The 27706-nt window shown below is 36.2% G+C and overlaps 1 protein-coding gene and 1 pseudogene across 1 annotated transcript in view; one reads left to right on the top strand and one right to left on the bottom strand.

Annotated features, from left to right (window-relative positions):
* GTF2A1L (general transcription factor IIA subunit 1 like) overlaps positions 1 to 27706 on the top strand; it is a 73693-nt gene that overhangs the window by 9417 nt on the left and 36570 nt on the right. Inside the window, exons 4-6 of the mRNA XM_032291704.1 lie at positions 15973 to 16028; positions 18599 to 18683; positions 19677 to 20266. Of these exons, the coding sequence (XP_032147595.1) occupies positions 15973 to 16028; positions 18599 to 18683; positions 19677 to 20266 (731 nt within the window). The remainder of the gene's footprint in view (positions 1 to 15972; positions 16029 to 18598; positions 18684 to 19676; positions 20267 to 27706) is intronic.
* On the bottom strand, positions 6494 to 7049 carry LOC116560651 (annotated as a pseudogene).

Genomic DNA, 27706 nt, shown 5'->3' with positions numbered 1-27706 from the left:
TCATTAGAATTTTGATAGAGATTTTGTTGAATCTGTATTTTGCTTTGAGTAGTATAGACATTTTAATGATATCAGTTCTTCCAGTCCATGAGCACCAGTATTTTTCCATTTATCTGTGTCCTTCAGTTTCTTATATCAATGTTTTATAGTTTTCAGTGTATATATCTTTTATGTTTTTTTGAGAAAGGATCTGGCTCTCTCATCTAGGCTGAAGTGCAGTGGCACAGTTGTGGCTCACTGCAGCCTCCACCTCCAGGCACAAGCCATCCTCCCACCTTAGTCTGCCAAGTAGCTGCCACTACAGGCATGTGCCGCTACATCTGGATAATTTTTATATATTTTGCAGAGGCAGGATTTCTCCATATTGCTGAGGCTGGTCTCAAACTTCTGAGTTTAAGCAATCCATCTACCTTGGCCTCCCAGAGTGTGCCTATCTTTCACCTTCTTGGTTAAATATATTCTTAAGAATTTTATTTTTAAGATGCTATTGTAAATGAGATTGTTTTCATGATTTTTTTTTGGATAGGTAGTTATTTGTGTACAGAAATGTCACTGATTTTTTTATGTTGATTTTATATCCTGCAACTTTACTGAATTCATCCTCTTTGAATATTTGGTAGAATTCAGCCATTAAGCCGTCGGGTTCTGGGCTTTTCTACGTTGGGAGATTTTTAGTTACTACCTCTGACTCTTTATTTCTTATACCTGTTCCTAAATTCAATCTGTCGTGATACGTTGTTTTTGTGAGAGTTTATGAAGAAAATTTGGCCTTCCACAGATATGTAATTGGGAAAAAGAGATGAATTTTAATAGTATTTTCAGATAATCGATACTACACTAAAACCCAACAAATGGTAGTTTCTGAGAGGTTAGCTGCATAATGGAATCTGGAACAACACGGAACTTTTTGGAATATTTCATTAGGGTTTATTGACATATCTTGCACTCTGAATGGCTCTTTAACACGTGTAATGTTGTAGTATACATTGGTTTATTTGGAAAATATTGGTTTGCTGTCATGCAGTTGAAACTGTTAATTATACAAGATAAAAAATCATATTCATTGATATAACTATGCATCTCATCCATTGTGGTTGATATGAATTTCCCAAAGTTAAATTTTTGCTTGAAAACTTGAGTTTTATCATTGTCAAATACCTGCTGTTAGTTTTTCTTGAAGTGGTGGGCAAGCTTAGTTTATGTTTAAAAAAAATGTCTGCTAGATACCCAGTTTGAATAATTATAGTTGCTGTCAGTTATTCTTTCAAGTAAAAATGGTGTTTCTTGAAAGAAGAGGCTATGTTTTTCTCTTTTCAACTTTTATTCTAGATTCAGGGGTACATGGGCAAGTTTGTTACATGGGTATGTGTCATGATACTGAAGTTTGGGTTACAAATGCATAGTACCCCTAGGTACTGAGCATAATATCCAATAGTGAGTTTTTCAGCCCTTGCCCTCCTCTCATCCTCATCTCTCTAGTAGTGCCCAGTTTCTCTTGTTGGCATCTTTATGTTCATGGGTACTCAATGTTTAGCTTCTACTTGAAAGTAAGAATATGTGGTATTTATTTTTCTGTTCCTGCATTAATTCACTTAGGATACTGGCTTCCAGCAGCATTCATGTTTCTGGACATGAATTTCTTTATTTATGGTTGCATAGTGTTCCATTGTGTGTATATACTACATTTTCTTTATCCAATCCACTGTGGATGGTCACCTGGATTGGTTGCATGTCTTTGCTATTGTGAATAGTACTGCAATGAACATGGGAGTGCATGTGTCATTTTGGTAGAAAGATTTCTTTTCTTTTGGATATATAGCCAGTAATGGGATTGCTGGATCAAGTGGTAATTCTATTTCAAATTCTTAGAGAAATCTCCAAACTGCTGTCCACAGTGGCTGAACTAATTTACATTCCCACCAACAGTGTACAAGCATTCCTTTTTCTCTGCAGCCTTCCTAGCATCTGTTGTTTTTGACTTTTTAGCAATAGGCATTTTGACTGGTGTGAGGTGGTATCTTGTGGTTTTGATTTGTATTTCTCTGATGATTAGTGATGTGGAACATTTTTTCATGTATTTTCCACTTCTATATCTTCTTTTGAGAAGCGTCTGTTTATGTCTTTTGCCCACTTTTAATTTTTTCATTTATTTTTAATTTTTATTTATTTATTTTTGAGATGGAGTCTTGCTCTGTTGCTAGGCTGGAGGGCAGTGGTGGATCTTGGCTCACTATAACCTCTGACTCCCTGGTTCAAGCCATTCTTCTGCCTCAGCCTCCCTAGTAGCTGAGATTACAGGCATGTGCTACCATGCCCAGCTAATTTTGGTATTGTTTTTAGTAGAGACAGGGTTTCACCATATTGGCCAGGATGGTCTTCATCTCCTGACCTCATGATCTGCCCACCTTGGCCTCCCAGGGTGCTGGGATTACAGGCAAGAGCCACTGCCCCTGGCCAAGAAGCATCTGTTCATGTCTTTTGCCCACTTTTTAATGGGCTTATTTGATTTTTTGTTGAATTAAGTTCCTTATAGATTCTGGATATTACAACTTTGTCAGATGAATTGTTTGCGAATATTTTCTACCATTCTGTTGGTTGTCTGTTCACTCTGTTGGTAGTTTCTTTTGCTGTGTAGAAGCTCTATAATTTAATTAGATCTCACTTGTCAATTTTGTTTTTGTTGCGATTGCTTTTGAGAATTTAGTCATAAATTTTTTCCCAAGGCCAGTGTCCATAATGGCGTTTCCTAAGTTTTCTTCTAGGATTCTTATGCTTTGAGGTCTTAGATTTAATTCTTTAACTTTGCGACTGAATGCAAGTCCAGTCACTCACTACTTGCAGAGTCCAGTTAACAAGAGAGAGGTGTGGTAGAAAGAAAGTTACTTTATTTCCAAAGCTAGCAAAGAGGAAGTGGCTTGATTCCTATCCAAAGCAATCACTTTCAATTTTGGTGGGGGAAGTCAAGGGTTTAAAAAGGTAAAACTTGATATGAAAGGCATGCAAGAATTATACTGAGTACACTGTCTGTGTGTCTTGTTTTATTGGCTTTCTTGGGTTCCAGTCCACCTGGAGTGTGGACTAGGGTCATCTCAACAATGGTGAGGTTGTGGACTAGGTGCCTTGAGTTTGTCACTGCAGTTTTGCAGCTGGGTCCCCAGGCTTGGTCTGTTTGTATTAAGGTTTGCCCCTAGAACTTCTAAGTAGGCACATAATTAGATACTAGCATACAGTTGGATAAATGTGAAGGGAGTATATGCAGTGAGAAATGGAAGGACACGGGGTCTATTTTCAGGTTAAGGGAAAAGGGTTTTGTAGTTTGCCTCAAGGTTAGGTCTTGAATCCCAAGGGAAAGGAAAAAAAAGTTTTAAAATGTATTTTGAAGTTAGGCTTCCCAGTTAAATCTTGAGTTAATTTTTTTATATGGTGAAAGGCAGGAGTCTAGTTCATTCTTCTTCATATGGCTAGCCAGTCACCCCAGCACCATTTAATGAATAGGGAGTCCTTTCCCCATTGCTAATTTTTTGTTGACTTTGTCAAAGATCAGATGGCTGTAGGCGTGTGACTTTATTTCTGAGTTCTCTATTCTGTTCCCTTGGTCTATGTGTATGTTTTTGTTTTTGTACTGTTGCTATACTGTTTTGGTTACTATAGCCTTATAGTCTGGGTTGAAGTTCTGTAATATGATGCTTCCAGTTGTATTCTTTTTTTTTGCTTATGATTATTTTGGCTGCTCAGGCTCCTTGTTGGTTCCATATGAATTTTAGAATAGTTTTTTTTTTTTTCTAGTTCTGTGAAAAATGACATTGGTAGTTTGATTAAATATGCAGATTGCTTTAGGATGTATGGCCATTTTAAATGATATTGATTCTTCCATTCCATGAGCCCGGAGTGTTTCTCCTTTTGTTTGTGTGATGTGTGATTTCTTTCAGTAGTGTTTTGTAGTTCTCCTTGTAGAGATCTTTCCTTCCTTCATTAAATGTGTTCCTAGGTATTTTATTTTTGCATGTGGCTATTGTAAATGGGGTTGTGTTCTTGATTTGGCTCTTAGCCTGAACGTTGTTGGTATGTAGAAATGCTACTAATTTTATACATTGATTTTGTATCCTGAAACTTAACTGAAGTCATTTATGAGTTCTAGGAGTCTTTTGATGAAGTCGTTAGGGTTTTCTAGGTGTAAGACCATATTGTCAGCAACGAAAGATAGTTTGACTTCTTTTCCTATTTGGATGCCTTTTACTTTTTCTCTTGAATAATAGCTCTGTACTTCCAGTATTATATTGAATAGGAGTGGTGCAATTGGGCATCCTTGTCATGTTCTGGTTCTCAAGGAGAATGATTCCAGTTTTTGCCCATTTAGCATGCTGTTGGCTGTGAGTTTGTCATAGACGGCTCTTATTATTTTGAGGTATGTTCCTTCAGTGCTTCATTTCTTGAGGGTGTTTTTTTTTTTAATTTTTTAAATTTAATCATTAAGTCATGTTGGATTTTACCAAAACCTTTTTCGATGTATATTGAGATAATCATAGGTTTTTGCTTTTAATTCTGTTTATGTGTTTTAATTCTGTTTATTGTGTTTGTCAATAAATCACACTGATTGACTTGCATATATTGAACCAACTTTACATCCCAGGAATAAAGCCTATTTAGTTGTGGTGAGTTAACTTTTGATGTCCTGCTGGATTCAGTTTGCTAGTATTTTGTTGAGGAGCTTTTGCATCTATGTTCATCAGGGATATTGGCTTCTACATTTCTTTTTTCATCATGTCTGTTCCAGGTTTTGGTATAAGGGCAATGCTGGCTTCATAGAATGAGTTAGAGAGGAGTCCCTTCTCCTCAACATTTTGGAATCTTTTCAGCATATTTGGAGTAGTATCAGCACTTCTTTGAACATCTGGCAGAATTCAGCTGTGAGTCCATCTGGCCTGGGGCTTTTTTTGGGTGCTAGGTTTTTTATTGCTAATTCAATTTTGGAACTTGATATTGGTCTTTTCAGAGTTTTAATTTCTTCCTGATTCAATCTTGGGAGATTTTATGTTTCTAGGAATTTATCCATTTCCTCTAGATTTTCTAGTTTGTAAATGAAGAGGTATTCTAATAGTTTCTGAGGATCTTTTATATTTCTGCGGGATTGGTTGTGATGTCATCTTTGTCATTTCTGACTGTGCTTATTGGAATCTTCCATTTTTTTCTTTGTTAATATAGTTAGTGTTCTATCAATTTTGCTTATCCTTTCAGAGAACCAGTTTTTGGTTTCATTGATTCTTTTTTCCCCTTTAATGATCACTGTAAGAAAATCATTGATTCTTCGTATGGATTTTGGGGTCTCAATTTTGTTGAGTTTCACTCTGATTTTAGTTACTTGTTTTCATCTGGCTTTAGGGTTAGTTCTTGTTTTTCTAGTTCCTGTAGGTGTGATGTTAGATTGTTAATTTGAGATCTTTCCAACTTTTTGTAGTAGCCATTCAGTACTATACAGTTTCTTCCTAACACTGCTTTTGCTGCATCTCAGAGATTTTTGGTATGTTGTCTGTGTTTTCATTTATTTCAAAGAATTTTTTGATTTCTGCCTTAACTTTGTTGTTTATCCAAAAGTCATTCAGGAACAAGTTTTAAAATTGCCATGTAATTGTGTGATTTGGAAAAATCTTGGCATTGATTTGCTTCTTTGTTCTCTTTGTTGTTTTTTGCTTCCAACTGTATTAGTCGCTTTTTATTCTCTTGGTAGTGTCTTCCAGAGTTAACTACTTCTGTTGTAGGTGATAAATGTATAAGGCTCCACTTCAGATGTTGATTCTGCTATGAGTGTGGTCTCTTCCTTTACTCAACTGAGAATTAAAACTTTTTATTCTTTTTTATATTCCAGTCTCAGAAGTAATTCTCTCTGTAGAGGTTATCTAATGATAGTCTTATTCGTCCTAGTAGTGACTAACAGCCAGGCTCTAGCCTCTCCAGGAATGCTACAGGATGGATTTAGCATAAATATGTATTAAACTAAAAAGGCATTCTTTCAAATGTGTTTAAGTGCATTGTATTTTTAGACAACTTACATGGAATGTTTTTCTTAAAAACAGTGCTTCCAGTGGCCGGGCGCGGTGGCTCACACCTGTAATCCCAGCACTTTGGGAGGCTGAGGCGGGCGGATCATGAGGTCAAGAGATTGAGACCATACTGGCTAACATGGTGAAACCCTGTCTCTACTAAAAAATACAAAAAATTAGCTGGGCATAGTGGCACTTGCCTGTAGTCCCAGCTACTCAGGAGGCTGAGGCAGGAGAATTGCTTGAACCTGGGAGGCAGAGGTTGCAGTGAGCCGAGGTTGTACCTTTGCACTCCGGCCTGGCGCTTGGCGACAGAGCAAGACTCTGTCTCAAAAAACAAACAAACAAACAAACAACCAATGCTTCCGTGCCAAATACATAATGGTCAAAATAAATGAAGAGCTCAAGATGACATCAGTCCAGTTTGTCTTGTCATTGTGTTCATGTGGATGATAGGCAGCAGGCAGTTATGATGACAGGTGTTAGAGCCAAAGTAATTGCCAATTTGTTAACGTTTTTCCATTTCTAAACCATCTTTAAAGAAAATCATATATGGGGTCATACCATCTTCATGGTAGAGCAAACATTTCATCTGGATTCATGTTTTTACCAGTAAAAAACTGGTAGTTGTTGAAATTAGTAAGCTGTGATTGGTTTGTTTTATAGCTTCTGTCATAAAAGGTTTTACTATTTAGGTCACTGTTCTTCAAGTTGGCCTTTGATTGATTTTATGTAATATTTGATGTACTTCTTGTAGGCTTCTTTTGTGAGATTTGTTTCCTGCAAGTGGTGGTTCATGACAGTATCAATAAAAATGATTAATGGGATTTTGATACCTTTATCCTCCGGGCCTTCTGTGGAGGCATTTCTGTCAGTGTTACCCTCTGTTCTACTGACCATCTTTCCCCTAACCCCCCACCCCACTTCCAGGCACAGCTCATCTGCAATCTCCCAGGTACTGTAAATGTTGGAGAACATCTCATGGCTGGTAAGGTCTGGGTAAATAATCATGATGGCGGCTGAAGGGAGACAACAGTGGTGCTGGCTTAGCAGGATCCCAGAGATCAGAGTCAACATGATGCAGCTGGAACAGTGCTTAGTGGGAGGGTGGAAAAGGTGATTTCTATTTTTATTTCTCTGTGGTCCATGAGCATGGTTGGTGTGATGTTAATTTTTTTGAATTTATTGAGACTTGCTTTATGGCTGAGCATATGGTCAGTTGTGGAGTATGTTCCATGTGCAGATGAGAAGAGTGTGATTCTGTGGTCAATGGGTGGAGAATTCTGTAGATGTCCATTAGGTCCAACTGGTCAAGTTTAAATTCAGAATTCTTTGTTAGTTTTCTGCCTCGATGATCTGTCTAATGCTTCCAGTAGGATATTGAAGTCCCCTATTATTATTGCATGGCTGTATAAGAGTTTTGTAGGTCTAGAAGTACTTGTTTGTATTCTAGGTGCTCCAATTTTGGGTGAGTGTGTGTAAAATAGTTAAGTCTTCTTGTTGAATCAAATGCGTTGTCATTATATAATGGCCTTCTTTGTCCTTTGTTACTGTTGTTGGTTTAAAGTCTGTTTTATCTGATAAGATAATAGTGACCGCTGCTCTTTCTGTTTTCCATTTGCTTGGTGGATCACTCTTTAGCCCTTTATTTTGAGCCTATGAGTGTTGTTACGTGCATCTTGTTTTTTATCCAACTTGCCATTTTGTGCCTTTTTAGCGGAGTGTATAGATCATTTACATTCAAGGTTAAGATTAATATGTGAAGTTTTGTTTTTATTGAGATGGAGTCTCACTTTGTCACCCAGGCTGGAGTGCGGTGGCACGATCTCAACTCACTGTAACCTTCTTCTCTGAGTTCAAGAGATTCTTCTGCCTCAGCCTCCCGAGTAGCTGGGACTGCAGGTGAGCATCACCACGCATGGCTAATTTTTGTATTTTTAGTATAGATGGGGTTTCACCATGTTGGTGAGGCTGATCTCAAACTCCTTACCTCAAGCAATCTGCCTGCCTCCCAAATTGCTGGAATTACAGGTGTAAGCCACTGTGTCTCTGGCTATGTGAGGTTTTGAGCCTATCATGAAATTGTTAGCTGATTGCTTTGCAGTTTCTATTGTGTGGTTACTTCATAGAGTCTTTGGGTTTATGTGTATTTTCATGGTAGCTGGCATTATTTTTTTGTTTCTGTGTTTAGAACTTTCGTAAGGCGCTCTTGTAATGATGGTCTAATGGTAACAAATTCCCTTAATGCTTGCATGGAAAAGCTTTTATTTCTCCTGTGCTTGTGAAACTTAACTTGGCAGGGTGTGAAATTCTTGATTGGAATTTCCTTTCATTAAGAATGCTGAAAATAGGCTCCTAGTCTCTCCTGGCTTGTAAAGTTTCTGCTGAGAGAAACTTTAGCCTAAAGCGTTTCCTTCTGTATATGATCTGATCTTTTTCTCTAGCTGTCTTTAAGATTTTTTCTTTAGCATTGACCTCGGACAGTCTGGGAGGACAGGGGCCATGAAGGGTGGGACCAGACTGGGCAGACCCACCTGCAAGTCCCCCAGTGGCAGGTACAAGTGGCAGGTACAATGCTGAGAGAGAATCCAGTGGGCAGCTACCGGGTGCCCAGGATATATCTAGGCATGGAACTGGGAAACCTCCTTGGCTTCAAGGTCATTGCACAGTGATGGGGGGCAGACTAAACTTCTAATCCAGGGTAATGAGTGCTCCAATACCTGGAGATCTGCTTGGGAATGGAGTGGAGAGGGCCCCCCTGCATCAAGATCTCTGCATAGGAAGCATGGGATGACTCAAGCTATTGGACCAGGCAGGCAGGTGCTATGAATGCCTGGGCATCTGCTTAGGTGTGTAGCTGAGAGTGCCCCCTTGTATTAGGATCTCTGCATAGGAAGGGTGGGGTGGGTCAGGCTGCTAATCAAGGTGAGTGGGTGCTCCAAATGTCTGGACATCAGCCTGGCCATGGAGTGGAGATGGCCCTGCTGCACCATGATCTATGTCCATGAAGGATGAATGGTTCACGCTGCTAGGTGAGGCAAGAGGGTACACTGAATGCCTGGATTTCTGCCTGGATGGAGCAGAAGGGACCCCTACTTCATCTTGATCCCAGGGGAACAGGCTGGGGAACCCAGTAATGGCACATGCAGATCAGTTTCATGTTGCCAAGCTGGCCCTGGCTGTAAGTCTCGTTGCCCAAGAGTAATTGCAGCTGTAGCAGTTTTCCTCACACTCCAGGCTTACAACAGGGAAGAGTATAATTCCAGCACCTACTTCTGAGGTGCTTTTCACCTCAGAAGTGGTGGAGGCTGTGGAGGCTACTACCCTGCTCCACAGTAGGCAATCCAGTCTCTGGCCCAAGACAAGTGCTTGTGTGACCATGCAGCTGGGTTGCCTAGAATGACTGACTTGTATGTACCCAGATTAAAAATGGCATCCTGTGCTTGGTCCTATGTCCTGGAAAGTGTCTGCAGCTTCTCCTAGTGTTTTTCTCACACAGTGTCTCCAACCCGCTCCCCAGGTTAACTCCAGGGTTTGGGAGAAAAAAAAGTTCTCCCTCAGCCTGGTTTGCTTTGATTCCCAGTGGAAAGTTGAGTCACTGAGGGAGGCTGTCTTTCTCTCTCATGTACTGGGATTTCACTTACTTTTATCTGTCAAATGCCATCATAGTGGCTGTTTGCTGGGATTCTCGTCTCTGGGATTTGGAGTGTCCTTCATGATTCCAGTGGATTCCTATTTTCCTTCTTGAATTAAAGCTCACACCATTGATCTTTATTTACTATCTTGTTATTTCCAAATGGCTGAGGCCTGCTAAAAGGCATTAATCTGCCACCTTAGGTTAAAAAGGCCATATTAACTCCCATCTTAAACCATGGCACAAATGCTTTTCCTTGTACTTTTTTTGTACTTTTGTATGCTGCAGAAATGCTCTTTCCTTCTATTTCATCTCATAAAATATTAAAAGGAAGTATGCCTGCTAGTTGAAATTTAATATAATTAATAATTCTTAGATTATGCAAATGACTTTCTTAAGTGAAATAGGTTTGTGGTGGTTTCTGTTGCTTTTGTCTGTTGTGTTTTTTTAACTGTGGATAGCAATGGAGAATACAATGACCACTTGCAAGGTTTGGTGCTACTTCCTTAATTCATGCTAAGATACCTATAATTTTACTTGTTATTGCTTTTGCGTCCTCACTACAAATGTCAACAAAACCAAATAAAAATACTAAATAAGAAAAAGGCACATTTTGTCTTGATATTATGAAAATAGTTTTGACCTTATGAACACACTGGAAAGGGTCTTAGGTACCCTCAGTGGTTTGTTTACTCTGAGAACTGTTGTTCTGCACTTAGGGTGACTATATGTAAATTATAATCCAGTTTTGAGAGAGAGAGAAATTGGATTCTATTAATAATTACCTCAGAATAACAGGTATAAATTGAGACTGTTCTGGGAAAACTGGGACATGTAGTCACCTTATGATTGCCTTATTTCTAGGGAACTTCAAGTCATCTTCTGTGTTTGGTCTTCATGTCACATGATCTTTCTAAAATGATACTATCAGTCATTAAAGAAAGAAGGAAAGGGAAGAACAGGGAGAAGAGGTTTGTGATGGCTTTCATATTTGAGCATTAAAACTCCTAAAATATAGGTGCAAACTATATGTCCAATTGCATTTAGATGTATTGAAAATTTTAGCAATGTGGTTGGTTCTTTGGGTGATTTGAAAGTTAGAATATTGTTTGGTCTTCAGGAGACAAATTTATACTAATGAGTAGTCATAAAGAAGAAATTCACCTGTTTTTATATTTCCTGAATTGTGTAATTTAAATATTAAGATTTGGATTGGTTCAAAGCAGATCCAAGAATCATAAAACTGTAACTGCCACTTTGTATCAAATAATTTTTGATGGTGAATAAGAAACAATACACTTATGAATGTGGATATTACTATGCCATATTAGTGTATTACAACATTTTTAAAATTATGTTTGTGGAACTGAATTCTTGCTATGTTAAAATTTATTGTTAAATTTAGTATTTCTAATGAATACAAAGATACAATATACCAGAATCTCTGGGACACAGCTAAGGCAGGGTTAAGAGGGAAATTCATAGCACTAAATGTCCACATCAAAAAGTTAGAAAGATCTCGAAGTAAGAACATAATATCACAATCGAAAGAATTAGAGAAGCAAGAACAAATCAATCCCAAAGCTAGCAAAAGATAAGAAATAACCAAAATTAGAACTGAACTGAAGGAAATCAAGACACACACACAAAAAAACATTCAAAAGATTAATGAATCCAGGAGTTGGTTTTCAAAAAAATTAACAAGATAGAGAGGCTGCTGGCTAGACTAATGAAGAGAGAAGATTCAAATAAACAGAATTAGAAATGAGGAAGGGAATGTTACCACTGACCCCACAGAAATAAAAATAACCATCAGAATCTATTGTGAACAACACCTCTATGCACACAAAACTAGAAAACAGAAGAGATGGATAAATTCCTGAACACATATACTCTCCCAAGACTTAACCAGGAAGAAATTGATTCCTTGAACAGAACAATAAGTAACTCCAAAATTGAATCAGTAATAAATAGCCTACCAACCAAAATAAAAGCCCAAGACCTGATGGATAAACAGCTGAATTCTACCAGATGTACAAAAAAGAGTTGCTACTATTCCTGCAGAAACTATTCCAAAAAACTGAGAAGGAGGGACCCTTCGCTGATTCTGTGAGGCCAGCATCATCTTGATACCGTAGCCTGGCAGAGATATGACAAAAAATAAGCCTTCAGGCCAATATCCCTCATGAACATTGCTGCAAAAACCCTCAACAAAATGCTTGCAAACCGAATTTAGCAGCACATCAAAAAGTTAATCCACCATGCTTTATCCCCAGAATACCAAGTTGGTTCATCATACTCAAATCAATATATGTGATTCATCACATAAACAAAACTAAAGACAAAAACCAAGCGATTATCTCAATAGATGCAGAAAAGGCTTTATATAAAATTCAACAGTGTTTCATGTTAAAAACTCTCAATAAACTAGGTATTGAAGGAACATACCTCAAAATACTATCAGCTGTCTGTGACAAAGCCACAGCCAACATTATACTGAATGGGGAAAAGCTGAATGCCTTCCCCTTGAACACAGCACAAGACAAGTATGCCCTCGTTCACCACTCCTATTCAACCTAGTATTGGAAGTCCTAGCGAGAGCAGTCAGGCAAGACAAAGAAATAAAGGACATCCAAATCGGAAGAGAGGAAGTCAAACTGTCCCTGTTTGCAGATGATATGATTCCATATATAGAAAACTCTATAGTCTCGACCTAAAAGCTCCTCCAGGTGATAAACAACTTCAGCAAGGTTTTAGGATACAAAACCAATGTACAAAAATCACTAGGATTCCCATACACCAACAGTAGCCAAGCTAAGAGCCAAACCAGGAATGCAATTTCATTGCCACAAAAAGAATAAAACGCCTAGCAATACAGCTAACCGGGAGGTGAAAGATCTTTGCAATGAGAGTTACAAAACGCTTCTCAAAGAAATCAGAGAAGACACAAACAAAAACACCCCATACTCATGGATAGGAAGAATCAGTATTATTAAAATGGCCATACTGCCCAAAGCAATGTACAGATTCAATGCTATTCCTATCAAATTACCAATGTAATTAATTTTTCACAGAGCTGGAAAAAACTATTTTAAAATTTATGTTGAACCAACAAAGAGCCTGAATAGCCAAGGCAATCCTAAGAAAAAAGGACTAAGCTGGAGGCATTACATTACCTGACTTCAAACTATACTATAGGGCTATGGTAACCAAAACAGCATGGTTATAAAACAGGCCCACAGACCAATGGAACAGAATAGAGAGTCTGGAAATAAGGCTGCACACGTATAGCCATCTGATCATTGACAAAGTAAACAAAAATAAGTAATGGGGAAAGGACTCCCAATTCAATAAATGGTGCTGGGATAACTGGCTAGCCATATGCAGAAGACTGAAGCTGGACCCCTTTCTTATACCACATACAAAAATCAACTTGGGATGAATTAAAGACTTAAATGTAAAACCCCAAACTGTAAAAGCCCTGGAAAACAACCTAGGCAGTACCATCTTGGACATAGGAATAGGCAAAGATTTCATGACAAAGACACCAAAAGCAATCACAAGAACATCAAAAATTGATGAGTGAGATCTAATTAAACTTAAGAGTTTCTACACAGTGAAAGAAACATCAACAGAGGAAACAGCATACAGAATGGAAGAAAATATTTGCAAACTATGCATCTGATAAAGGTCTAATATCCAGCAAATATAAGGAACTTAAAAAAATTTACGAGACAATACCAGTCCCATTAAAAAGTGGGTAAAGGACATGAACAGATACTTTTCAAAAGAAGATATACATGCATCCAAAAAGCATATGAAAAAAAGCTCAGTATCACTGATCATTAGAGAAATGCAAATCAAGACCACAAGGAGATACCATCTCACACCAGTCCGAATGGCTATTGTTAAAAAGAAAAAAAACAACAGATATTGGTGAGGTTGCAGATAAAAGGAAATAGTTATACACTGTTGGTGGGAATGTAAATTAGTTCAGCCATTGTGGAAAACAGTATGGCAATTCCTCAAAAAGCAAAAAGCAGAAGTACTATTTGACCTAAGAATCCCATGACTGGGTATATACTCAGAGGAATATAAAGCATACTACTGTAAAGATGCATGCAAATGTTCGTTGCAGTACTTTTTACAATAGCAAAGACGTGGAATCAACCGAAATGCTCATCAGTGACAGATTGGTTAAAGGAAATGTGGTACATATACCCCATGGATACTATGCAGCCATAAAAAAGAATGAGATCACATCTTTTGTGGGAACATGGATGTAGCTGGAGGCTATCATCCTCAATAAACTAATGCAGGAAAGATAACTTGTAAGTTATCTTTATAAGTGCATGTTCTCACTTATAAGTGGGAGCTAGGTGATGAGAACTTATGAACACAAAGAAGGAAACAACAGACGCTGGGTCTACTTGAGAGTGGAGGGTGGGCAGGGATAGAGGAGCAGAAAAGATAACTACTGGGTACTGTGCTTAATTCCTGGGTAATTAAATAATCTATAACAAATCCCTGTGACATGAGTTTACCTGTGTAACGAGCCTTCACATGCACCCCGAACTTTAAATAAAAGTTAAAAAAATTTAGTGTTTCTAGAACATAGACGTGAAGACCAAAGTTATGACGCTTTTAGTTTGAGTAAAAACACATACTCATTTCAAACTTGTTATTAAAACCATCTCGAATATTAAAATTTTTTTCACGTACCTTTACTGGCATATATAACTTGTGAACATATAAAAATAGTGTATATAACTTGTGAATTAAGTATCAAAATTAAATAGGAGCTGCATGAAATTTCATTATAAAACTATTCAATGCTTTTATTCCAATATTTATAAAGAAACTTTAAAAACTCTGTTATAGTTCTATTTAATTTCTTTAAATATAGTGAATTATCTTTCAGGATTTATTGCAAGGATCTAAAAGAGGATGATCGTTGCTATTTTTCGTTGCTATTTTTTCTCAAAAAGTTCATTTAATTGCTTTAGACAATGTGTTAACAGATTTTTGTTTCCTCTCAGGCTATGACTTAAGCTGTGGCAGCTTAAGCTTTGCTCACTTCAGCTAATGAAGACTAATACCATTGTGTTCCTGCCAGTCCAATTCTTTCTATTTTAGCTTTTCTAAAATAATGCCTGTTAATAAGCAAAGTCATAGGTGAACAGAGAATAAAAGTAATTATGTGCTTCATTAACCATCATTCTGCAGCCTTTCTTCTGTTGTTTTAATGTGGAAGGAATGGTTAATTTAAAAAATGTTTGCTTTTATGAGTTGTTTGTTTTACATGGTGGAGTCCTTCTAATGTCAGAAACAGATCTTTGGGGCAATTTTCCTTAATGCAGTATGTGAAAAACAGACAATAATAAATATTAACACATAAACATGCTAAAAAGTTTTTGTTTTTACTAAAGATGAGGTGGAATGACATTCTAACAGCCATATTTAGTCATGTTTAGATAAAATGAACCTTGAGTATCTAAAGTATATTGATCAGCTGAGACCCATCTACTGTAGTTATTTTCTTTACACTTATTTTTAAATGATGAATTACATTTACAACCAGCTGGTCAATATTTTAGATGTATTATAAATGAAAGGCTGGTTAGCATAGGAAACTGGCAGATAATAAAGGAAAGCTATATGAGATTGTAGCTGTAATGTTGATCGAGTTGTCATTCTCTTGGGAATTTGTTTTCTTACAGGTTTTTAGCAGTTAAACCTGTTTTATTGCAGAGACTTTAGGAGACATGTTCTTATACATTTGTTCCTAAAACTGTGCAGCTGTGCTTGCTTACTTGACCAAAGTACCGTAAATAACTTTTCATAAAATAATGAGTTGGAATTTATTTTGAACCTTTACAATTTAGAATGGGTTAATGTTGGGTTACATATTTATGCCCGATATTGTAGTCTCTTGGAAATGTGCCACTTTAATAAATATTACTTTTTCTCTCCAATAAAAGGTTGTAATAAGACATTTGGTGTTTTCTTGACTTACTAAGGACAATCTAGGTGTTTTGTTATGGATTTCCAAAGTACAATGTAGTTCATTACAATGAGATATTTTCTTTTGGCACTTAAAGGAGTTTATTTGTAAAGTCTTTATCTGAAGTTGTTGGAAAAAAATATAATTATTTTTTACTTGGAATCAGGAAGCTTAGAATTCACCATGGTTTAACCTGTTAGTGATAGAAAATATTTTTTTAAAAATAAGCTATATTTAGTGATTTTATTAAATTGGTAAATTCTAATGAATGTGTATTTATTTTGTTTTCTATGCAGCATCATTAGTTATTCCTGCTGGTAGAACTCTTCCAAGTTTTACCACAGCAGAACTGGTATGTAGCTTACTTGAAATGTATTTTAAAAGACATGCCCCACTTTTAGTGAGTGGTAGCAAAATGCTGAACATAGATGTAATTTCTAATCCTCCAGTTGAAAGTGAAAAGATACGGCTGGGCGCGGTGGCTAATGTCTGCAATCCCAGCACTTTGGGAGGCTGGGGCAGCTGGATTGCCTGAGATCAGGAGTTCAAGACCAGTCTGGCCAACATGGCAAAACCCTGTCTCTACAAAAAATACAAAATTTAGCTGGGTGTAGTGGTGGGCACCTATAATCTCAGCTACTCAGGTTACTGAGGCAGGAGAATCGCTTGAACCTGGGAGGTGGAGGTTGCAGTGAGCTGAGATTGTGCATTGCACTCCAGCCTGGGCGACAGGAAATTCTGTCTAAAAAAAAAAAAAAAGGATGTGGTAAAGAGTGGAGAGACAGAATAGTATCTATAGCATAGAAGTAGTAAGACTCAGAAGTTCTAGAATTGACATTTTCTTGCCAAGTTTTCCTGTCTTTCAGAGCAGTTGTTAGCATCTTCCAAGACTCTACCTACAAGGCTAGGAAATATCTGAAGTGATGTTGTATGGGGTTTTAATTACACTGTATAATGTTATATGGTTGTTATATCCTAAATAGATAATTTTGAGGGTTTTTTTTTTCTGATTTTTTTTCCCCATCCAGAGTGGAGCAACATCATAGTTTTTACTTTAATTAAACTGGAATATTTTGGTCATTTTGTACCTTTGTGAAGTAGAGCTTGTTTATATTTTTCCCCTTAGGACTTAGAGGCAGAAGATAAATTGACAAGTTAACAGAAAATCAAGTAGTTTCTTGGGTAGAGAAGAATAGCAGCTTTTCACTTTTATCTTTCTTCCATGATACTGACAGTATATAATCTACTGACTGTTTTATTTTTATTTTATTTCAGCCCATAGGTTGCCTTTTTAGGGCAAATGCTTAGTGGGCTAGTTATTTCCATTTCTTCGCTAAGAACAGCTAAACCACACTGCTTAATAGGATTTTTGGAAAGAATAGTGCTGCTTTTGATAGGAGACCAATGAAGAAATATCTCTGCCTTTGGAATTCAAGGAAATATCTTTTTTCCTGTTTAAATAAATAATATGCTTGTATTAATAAAAAGTAAAAATAAGCTACGTGTGGTGGGTCACACCTGTAAATCCCAGTGCTTTGGGAGACTGAGATACTGGGCAACATAGCAAGACCATATCTCTACAAGTTTTTTTTTTTTTTTTTTTTTTATTTGACAGTCTCACTCTGTCGCCCAGGCTAGAGTGAGGTGGCATGATCTCAGCTCACTGCAACCTCCACCTCCTGGGTTCAAGTGATTCTTCTGCGTCAGCCTCCTGAGTAGCTGGGATTACAGATGCCTGCCATCATGCCCAGCTGATTTTTTGTATTTTAGTTGAGATGGGGTTTCACCATGTTGGCCAGGGTTGTCTCAAACTCCTGACCTCAAGTGATCCACCCACCTCGGTCTCCCAAAGTGCTGGGATTACAGGTGTGAGCCACCATGCCCCCTCTACAAAAATTAAAAAAAAAAAAAATTAGCCGAGCATGGGGTGTGTGCCTGTAGTCCTACCTACTTGAAAGGCTGAGGCAGGAGGATCACTTGAGCCTAGGAAGTGGAGGTTGTAGTGAGTTATGATTGCACCACTGCTCATCAGCCTGGGCAACAGAATGAAACCCTGCCTCTTAAAAATAAAAGAGGAAAATAAATTTATAAATAAAAAGGAAGAGCTCTGTAGTCTTACATTCCAAGAATAAGTGTTTTAGCTGTTTGACGTTTATCCATCCAGACTTCTTTCATGAAAGCTATATTTTCATGGTAAAAAGTAGGAATACTTTTTTGTTGTTTCTGTAATTTCTGTTTTTCAATTTAGTAATATAGATGGACTGGTTTCAATTTCAGTTAATACAGATTGGCTTAAGCGGATGTAACACAGTTTAACAAATGTTTGTTGGTGAACATTTGAATTATTTCCAGCATTTTTCAAATATAGTATTCCATTGATTATGTATGCTTGTATATATGTCTGTGAGTTTGTGTAATAATCAGGATAAATTCCTAAAAGTAGAATTCCTGGGTCAAAGGTCATATGTGTTTTCTGTTTTGGTATATATTGCAAAAATTATCCTTCGAAAGGATTGTACCAATATACATTCATATTGTGTTTGAGAGAACCAGTTATTTATCACATTCTCAACAACACTAGATGTTATCAATCTTTCAAGTTTTTGCAGCTCTGAGAATCAATGGCCCTGCAAAACTATGTCTTAGGCAAGATTTTTGAGTCAATGTTTATACTGTTCATTAGGACTTACTGGCTTCATTGCTAATAACTGTAGAATAGAATTCCTCTTGATCATTAATGGGATGATCTGAAAACAATATTAAAAAGCTATTTTATTCAAAGAATTCAGCCCTAATGTTAAATGTTAAGTATTGTCAGACTGTTGTCTAGAATCAGATTATTTGACCCCCTATGAGATCAGGGAAAAAAAGATACAAGTAAAGTCCTTTTCTAACTTTCTAATATAAATTTGTTATGTCTAGGGCACTTCAAACTCCAGTGCAAACTTTACTTTTCCTGGATATTCCATTCATGTGCCAGCAGGTGTGACACTACAGACTGCATCTGGTGAGAGTATATTCTAAGAATATTTTTATTTTTAGCATTGGTACTAGTTTTTGGACATTCAGATTTTTAAATAAACTATATACCAGAAGTTATATAAACCTTTAATCGATTTTAGAAGTAACGATAAATAATGGTTTTTATTGTTATGGAGGCAATTTGCCACAAAAGACGCTATATAGACCTGTACTGTATTTATTTCTCAGTTCTCTTTCCCAACATTGTATAGGGGTTCTTTGTATATATTTTTTTCTAATTCAAGTCAGTTATCTAAATTTTAACAAATACAAAATAAATAACATACCTGCATTCCTGCTAGCTCTAATTACAAATTAAAGATTAGGTTGATCAGCCTTTGCCCCCTTTCTTATTAGAGATTGCATGGTCTGATAGATCATCCAAGAGTTTGTAGGTTAACTAATCTCTGCTTTTCAGAGCACCATCTCTTGATTTCTGAAGAGGATCATACCTCTTCTTTGGGTTGTTGTAAAGTTTAAGTAAAGCACCTAACTCAATGCTAAAAAATTAGTCCTTTTTTTCTTCTTTTATAGTGTTATTTTAGAGGAAGGAAGGAGAAGAAATTTGATTACTTTTGAAATCATTAAACTCTATTTTGGGTAGCATTGTCTTGTTATATGGCATTTTAAATATATGAAGTATATTTTACATGATTATGTTTGTTAAAATCCAGGTTTTGATTGATTAATTTATCAAACAGTGGAAGAGGTTCATGGATTAAATATTGGTGGCCTTTATGTATCTCAAAGTGTGCCATATAAGCAATTGTGGGAAAAGGCTGGAATTAAAGCAAAACATACATAATTAAAAAAATAAGAATGATATATTGATTGAAGAAAATACAAAAAGTCCTAGAGATAACCACCATTAACATATTGGTATATTTTTGCCAGCCTATTGTGAACGAGATTTTTTTTGGTTGTTGTCAAGGGAAATTTTAATTCTATTATACTTACAATTTTGTTTTCTCCTTTTAAGGTCACCTTTACAAAGTCAATGTACCAATTATGGTGACACAGACATCTGGAAGAGCAGGTATTCTTCAGCATCCAATTCAGCAAGTATTTCAACAGCTTGGCCAGCCTTCAGTAGTACAAACCAGTGTTCCACAATTGAATCCATGCTCTCTTCAAGCAACTACTGAAAAGTCACAGAGAGTTGAAACTGTGCTACAACAACCCACAATTCTACCTTCTGGACCAGTAGATAGAAAACACTTAGAAAATGCCACCAGTGATACACTTGTATCTCTTGGAAATGAGCATAAAATCATGCCTGAAGTTTTGTTGAGTCATCAGGAAAGCTCTCACTATGTCAGTCTTCCAAGTGTTGTATTTTCTCCACAGGTCTCTCAAACAAATTCTAATGTGGAGTCAGTGCTTAGTGGTTCAGCTAGCATGACTCAGAATCTGCATGGTGGGTCCCTCTCCATGAGCCGTCATGGGGCTCTCCACCAGCACATGACTGATACTCAGCCTCATATTCTTAAAAATAGGATGTATGGACGTGATTCTGTAAAGCAACCAAGAAATATACAGGAACCCAGCAACATACTTGTATCAAAGAAGGTATAGTTCTGTATCCAACTTCTTGGTATCAGGAAGTTTTTTTTTGTTGTTGTTTTTTCCTTTAGAAGATTATTTTGTTTTTTCCTTTAGAAGATTATTTCGTTTTTCTAATGATTTTAAAAAAAAATTTTAATTGTGGTAAAAGACACATAACATAAAATCTACCAACTTAACCATTTTAAAGAGTACAGATCAGTAGTCTTAAAAAAGAGTAAAACAAATTGAAAATAGATTAGTTAAGGGATATTAATCAAGAATTGATTAGGGGCTGGTGGTTGAGAACATAGACTTTGAAACCACGGTAGGTTCAAATTCTAGGTTCGCTACTTACAAGCAAACTATCCAACATTACTCTCTGAAATTAATGTTAGTCTTTAAATTGGCCCTAATACCAATTCACATGTCGTACAACCAAGAATATTGTTTCTTTATTGTTGTTTTTAATATAACCATCAGTTTTTAAAATATTCATGCTCAGCATTTCTAAATTTTTCATTTCGATAGATGAATTATAACACTTCTTTAGAGAAAATACAGTTGTTTTAGAAGGTAATCTATTTACCAGTCTCTTACATTGGGAAACTTATTTTTGTCTGCAGATAAAAATTAAAAGCCTCAGAAATCCAGACCAGTAGTTTACGGAATGTTTTGAGATAATTAATTATCAAATGTAATATACAACAGAAGCCCACAAAGTATTTTTTTTTCCTTGCTCTACCTAATTTTTCTGAATTCCTATATGGAAAGTTTTCCTTACATGAGGTATTATCTTGCTAGTAATTTTGTTTCTCTGTGCCTACTAAAATACAAGTTTTACTTAATTCCTTTTGGAATTGAAACCATTAAAAATTGGCTTCTAGTTAACTTTTGATACTGAAAATAGGTCTGAGTTATTAATTTTCAAGGAATTCATAGTAATGGCAGACAGATTGAAGAATTTTGGATTATAAAAATTAAAGAAATACTGTATTTTTTTTTTTTTACAAGTACGAAATACCTTTTGTGACTAATTCTATTTATACAATTTAGGACATATGACAAATACTTAAAGGTTTTTGCTCCTGCTAGTGGTTTGGCCATCATCCAGAGCCAGTGTATAAATCTGTAGTAATAGACAGTTAATTGTCACCTTAATATTTTATTTTCAGGATATTTAAATTTTTCTAGTTAGGGAAAGATATAGGGGGTATAGTGAAAGGCCATGAACAAAGAAAATGTCAGATACTATTTGACCTGTTTTAGAATGTTTCAGATATTTAATGAAACCTGTTCAAGATCTCTTATCAAACCTGTTTTTAGTTTTGCTATAAGTATTCATATTAAAATGTTTTATTGAGTATTTTAAATGATTTTTAACATAATAGATAAAACTTAGTAAATAATGTAGGCTAAACTAATTATGAAACATTTGGTTTTGAGGTAAAACTAGTTGCAAATGTAAAATGTTTGTGTTTACCGCTGCTACTTTTGGAAACATTTTTCACCTGGTTTCTATATGAACTTTGCAGATTTTTGGTGTGATGAGTCAAGAACTTATTCTACTGTTATGTATTGTATGTAATCATATAGTTTTTCTGCTATTTGGAAATAGATTAGTTAAGGGATATTAATAAAGGATTGATTAGGAGGCAGTGGTTGAGAACATAGACTTTGAAACCATAGTAGGTTCAAATTCTAGGTTCACTACTTACAAGCAAACTATGCAACATGACTCTGTGAAATTAATGTTAGTCTTTAAACTGGCCCTAATACCAACCTTGTAATTTTGAGAATTATCAGAGATAATATGTATGAAATATTTAAAGCTTCTGGTACCACAGAAGATTTAGACTAGTACTATTATGCTCTATGGGCTTGTACTATGTTGCGTAGCTTTTCATGTAAGTTATTTGTTAGTTTTAAAATAGCTCGATATCTAAAACACAAAAATCCAAATGTTCAAGAGTATATATAAAATGCTTATTTATTTACTTTAAGTTACCTTTAAGATAGTAAGTAATTTGGTAATTTTATGCCAAACTAATTTTCAAAGAATTTATACGTAGTTTTTCTTTTTATACATAGCTTAAAACAAGTTATAATCAGTATACTTGTTTAGTTTTCCTGTGTTGTAAACTGCTAGAGAGCTTATGGAGCTATAGGTTTAAGAGATAAGGATCTATGTGGGTTTAACATTCTGTTTCACAATATGTTTTCTTGACGGCTTTTGATTCTGCCTCTGGTAACTTCTCTTCTATTTTCATTGTATGAATTTGACTCTTGTAGGGACTTTAAAAGTGGAATTATACAATATTTGCCCTTTGGTGACTGTCTTATTTCACTTAGCATAATATTTTCAAGGTTAGTCCATGTTGTAGCATGTGTCAGAATTTCATTTCTTTTTAAGGCTGAATCATGTGAGTTTGATAATTTTTAAATTTTATAAATATTCTTGGAATCTGTTCCTTCTTCTCCATTCCTAGTGCCATTGCCCTAATTCTTTCTCATGTGGGATAATTGTTTTCTAACTAATTTATCACTGTGTAGTCTCCTCTACCTCTTACTCTGTTCCTGCCGATCCATCCATCCTAGAGGTCAAAGGCCTAGTTTTAGGGATCAGAATTGTTTTGAATCCCTTCTCTTGAATTCCTTAGTAACTATATGACTTAGACAAGTTATTCATTTGTAAAATAAAGATAACAGAATCTACCATATGATTGGGGTAGGATTAGTCAAGACAATCAATGTAAAGTGCTCAGCAGCACACTGGCACCAGGGTAAGTGCTCAGTGCATGTTAGCACTCTCTTCCTGGTGGCTTCCAGAGATCTGTCCCAAATGCAGCCTGATTGTGTCTTTTCTCCACTTAACATGTCACTGACTGTTCATCACCTATAATAAATAAACTTCAGGTGCCTTGATATGCATAGAAGAAGCATATTATGCATTCTTTCTCTGCCAAAATTTCTCATTTACTCTTCCTTCCTCACATGCATAGTACTTTATTGGGAACACGAAACTCTGAGCGATTCTTGGTTTTTAACCTTGTTGTCTCCTACTTCTCTTTTTTTTCTTTTTTTAAATCACAACCCATGATATAAAGAACCAATGTTTCCTACTTCTCTTTTTGCTTTTTGTTATTCTATTTGATGCCTGGATTTTCTTCCCACCATCCTTTCCTCTGGTTAATTCCTGCATATTCATAACTTCCTGCAGAAATCTTCAGTACCTCTCCACTTAACTTTTCCTTCATTATTAAATTGGATGTTGCTCTTCTGTGTTGTCATAGCACCTGAAACATGTGTCTGTCATAATGTAGCTCAAAGATATGTTGAAATGTTCTGTTTGCATTGACAGGTATATTTATATACCTTTGTGTATGCAGTAACCTAAGAATCTATGCACACTCATGTATACTAGAGTATAAGCTTTTAAGGATAGGATCTAGAATTAGTTTATTTGGCTCAGTGGTTCTCAATCCTGGCTGAATGTTAAAGTCATGGGGCCATTAAGAAAAAAAGGAGGTCTACCCCAAGAGATTTAAATCTAATTGATCTGGAATGGGGTCTGGTCATCAATATTTAAGGGCTTCTGAGGTGATGGTAATTGAAAGGCTAAGAACCACTGATTTAATTCAAAATCAATGTCTGAGTGAAAAATGTAGAGGATAAGCAATATATAACTTCTAAGTAAGAGTTTTCATTTTTCTTCTAAGTCCACACTGATATTCCTCTAAAAGATAAAATGTCCTATCAATAAGTATTTGACTTTAGATTTCATTTAAATTGAGTAAATACTTTTTGAGTCACTATTGCCATTATGAAATTAGTATATCAAAATCAGATGTTTAAACCAGGTATGTGACTTTTTCTTCATTATAAGAAGAAAGCCAATTTAGCAAAATAATTTTTTACATCTTTCAAAATATATTAAGATATATTTCATTCCAAATAAGAGTGGAGTGGCATGGGATGCTACTGTACATGGTCAGGTAATTATCATAATATAATTATCATTGTTACTATATTGTAATAGATTAAATTCCCGTTAAGAATTAAAATGTGCCCTGCCGTTACAATTATAGGCCACTGAATTTGACATAGTTTAGGTTGAAAATATGAAAAGAATGTGTATTATAGCTTAGGCTTATCTTATTTTACGTATTTCTCCACCTATGGGTATGAAGTTCTGCAAATCTTTACTAGCCATTGGAAAAATAAGGTTCTTTCATTGGAGGAAAGCTTAAATTGCAAAGACTGGAAGCTGGATTTGGCTTATCATGAGATATCCTATTTACCTATTGTACTACCCAGTCACAGAAGCCACATGCAATCAAAGACACCTTGGTTAAGCTGAGAATATTGGACATTATTGAGCTGGTTTGTTTTAGAGCAGAGGAAAAAAATGGAAGCATTTCCTCTGTCAGATGACATCATCTGCATTAGAATGGTGACATTTCTTTCATATCTGGTTGGAATTTATAGAAGTATCAGTGACTTTGCATTAACATTCAACAGTATAAAAATACCCATGCTTCTTAGGGCTGCCAACATCTGATTTTAATCATTATTTGTACATTGATACCATCAAATAATTTTTATGGTGTGAGCTCCTTTTAATTGGAAGCTGACATCTTTGTAATAATGAAAAGTTTGGCTAGTAAAATTTGATACTCTACATTATTGGAGCTCCTGAGATGCTTGGCAAAACATGGTTTTGCTGCTTTAGTAAAGAAAGCATTGCTGTCTATTTCAGCACATGGCATGCATTAGTGCTAAGACACAGACAATAATTCTAAAAGAAGTCTCATCTTCTGACATAAAACTCAAATATATTAGAGCCAAAGTTTTGAATTATTGTGTTTCCCAAGACATTTATCAAAAAATGTAGGCAGAATATTAAATTCTTTATGCAGAGTTTTTCTGGTTTTCCAAAGGACAATGCTTGAAGCCTTTGCTTGATCCTTGGGGAGACATTTACTATTTTTGAGAGGGAGCAAAAGCCCCCTCATAACAATTTGACCTAGAGGAGTTCATTGATAATCTATGTGGTAGATATTTGGCTGTATGAAAGACTTAAATCTTTCTTTTCATGGTCCTGCAGCATCAATTGTGGATGTTTCTGCACAACTCCCGGCTATTTTGGTCAAACTACCACTTCAGAAGAGATTAGAGTCAGGTAGATAATCATGTGAAGTTTTCAATGCTTGGTGGAAGTGCTTCTGAAGAAAAAAGTTGAGATTAATTTTTTTGCTGTTACTGAAATTAAATTTCATTTGTAATTTTAATCCTCTCCCAGAGTAAAGAGGACCTCACTGACTGAAGGAAAATAGAATGAGGCTACATAAATTCAAGTAGAAAAGTCTTGGAATCTTCAGTATTCCTTCATAAGCTTATGCTCATCTGGCAAAGTAACATAGAAGCTCTGATTCATTTTTCAACAAAGGATCTTGTGGCTTAAGGTTTTCAGTACTTGTTGCTATTAAAATGAAAATCCAGGTCGGGTGTGGTGGCTCACACCTGTAATCTCAGCACTTTGGGAGGCTGAGGCGGGTAGATCACTTAAGGTTAGGAGTTCTAGACTAGCCTGGTCAACGTGGCAAAACCCCATCTCTACTAAAAATATAAAAATTAGCTGGGTGTGTTGGCAGGCACCTGTAATCCCAGCTGCTCAGGAGCTGAGGCAAGAGAATTGCTTGAACCTGGGAGATGGAGGTTGCAGTGAGCCAAGATCGTGCCACTACACTTCAGCCTGTGCAACAGAGCGAGATTCCATCTCAAAAAAAAAAAAAGCCAATTTCAACATATGGTTTAGGCCTAGGACAAAATGTTATACTAATTGACTTTACTATTATTATTCTGTTTATTTATTTTTGAGATGGAGTCTCTGTCACCCAGACTGGATTGCAGTGGCACGATCTTGGCTCACTGCAACCCTTGCCTCCCAGGTTCAAGAGCTAATTTTTGCCCAGTTAATTTTTGTATTTTGGGTAGACACAGGGTTTTCACCATGTTGGCCAGGCTGGTCTTGAACTAATTGACTTTAAAATAACTCAAATTTAAAGAGATATGATATATATACAATAAAATTCATCTTGTAAAAGGTATATAGTTTTTAGATTTACCATATGAATTTTCACAAATATGAAGTTATACAGCCCTACCTGAGATAGAGAACATTTTCATTTCGTTAGAGTTTCCTCATGTGTCTTTTTTAGTCAATACCCTCTTTCTATTCCCAGTTCCTGGCAGTCACTCACTGATCTGTTTTCTTTTGGGATGGGTTTACCTTTTCCAGAATATTAGATACAATCATGCAGCATGTATTTTTAGCATAATGCACTTGAGATTCATCCATGTTGTTGCATGTATCAGTATACTCCATTGTATGGTTGTACCACATTTATTTACCAGTTAGACATTTGGGTTGTTTCCAGGTTTGGTGTTTGTGAATAAAGCCTCTGAAAGTGCTGGCACTGGGTAATCCTAGCACTTTGGGAGACTGAGGTGAGTGTATCACTTGAGGTCAGGAGTTCAAGACCAGCCTGGCCAACATGGTAAAACCCCGTCTCTGCTAAAAATACAAAAATTAGCCAGGCATGGTGGCACATGCCTGTAATCCCAGCTACTTGGGAGGCTGAGACATGAGAGAAGATTGTTTGAACCCACTGAGCTGAGATCATGCCACTGCACTCCAGCCTTGAAGACAGAATGAGGCTCTGTCTCAAAAAAGGAAAGAAAGAAAAAGAAAGAAAGAAAAACAAAGAAAAAGAACACAAGAAAAAGAAAAAGTAAGAAAGGAAAGAAAGAAAAGGAAAGGAAAGGGGAGAGGGGAAAGGGGAAAAGAGGAGCCCCCGGAAACATTTCTATGCAGGTTTTGTGTGTGCACATGCTTACCTTTTATTTTGAGTAAAAACTTAGGAATGGGGTTGTTAGGTAAGATGACAGATGTATGCTTATGAGAAACAGTCAAATTCATTTCCAAGGTGGCTATATTTATTTCCACCAGCAATGTATGGTGGAATTTTGCATTTCTACCAGCAACATATAACATTTATTGTTACACCACATCCTTGGTAGTCAACACTATCTTTTGGTAAGGAGAAGTTTTTAATTTTGATGAAGTCCAGTTTATTATTTTTATCTTTTGACTGCTACTTCATGTGTCTTACCAAAGGCTGCAAAGATTTTCTTATATTTCTAAAAATTGTACAGTTATAGGTTTTACATGTAGGCCTGTGATCTATTTTGGCTTAGTGTTGTATATGGTGCAAGATTAGGATTGAGGTTAATTTTTTTTTTTTTTTTTTTTTTGTTTGGAGGCAGAGTATTGCTCTGTCGCCCAGGCTGGAGTACAGTGGCGTGATCTCAGCTCTCTGCAACCTCCACCTCCCAGGTTCAAGTGATTCTGCTTGTCTCAGTCTCCCAGAAAGCTGAGATTACAGGTACCCACCATGCCTGGCT

Source organism: Sapajus apella, unplaced genomic scaffold (assembly GCF_009761245.1).
Source record: "Sapajus apella isolate SASKATOON/1434 unplaced genomic scaffold, GSC_monkey_1.0 scaffold26, whole genome shotgun sequence".
Lineage (NCBI taxonomy): Eukaryota > Metazoa > Chordata > Mammalia > Primates > Cebidae > Sapajus > Sapajus apella.
Note: the sequence above shows the minus strand (reverse complement) of the source record. Positions and strands in the feature narration are given on the sequence as shown.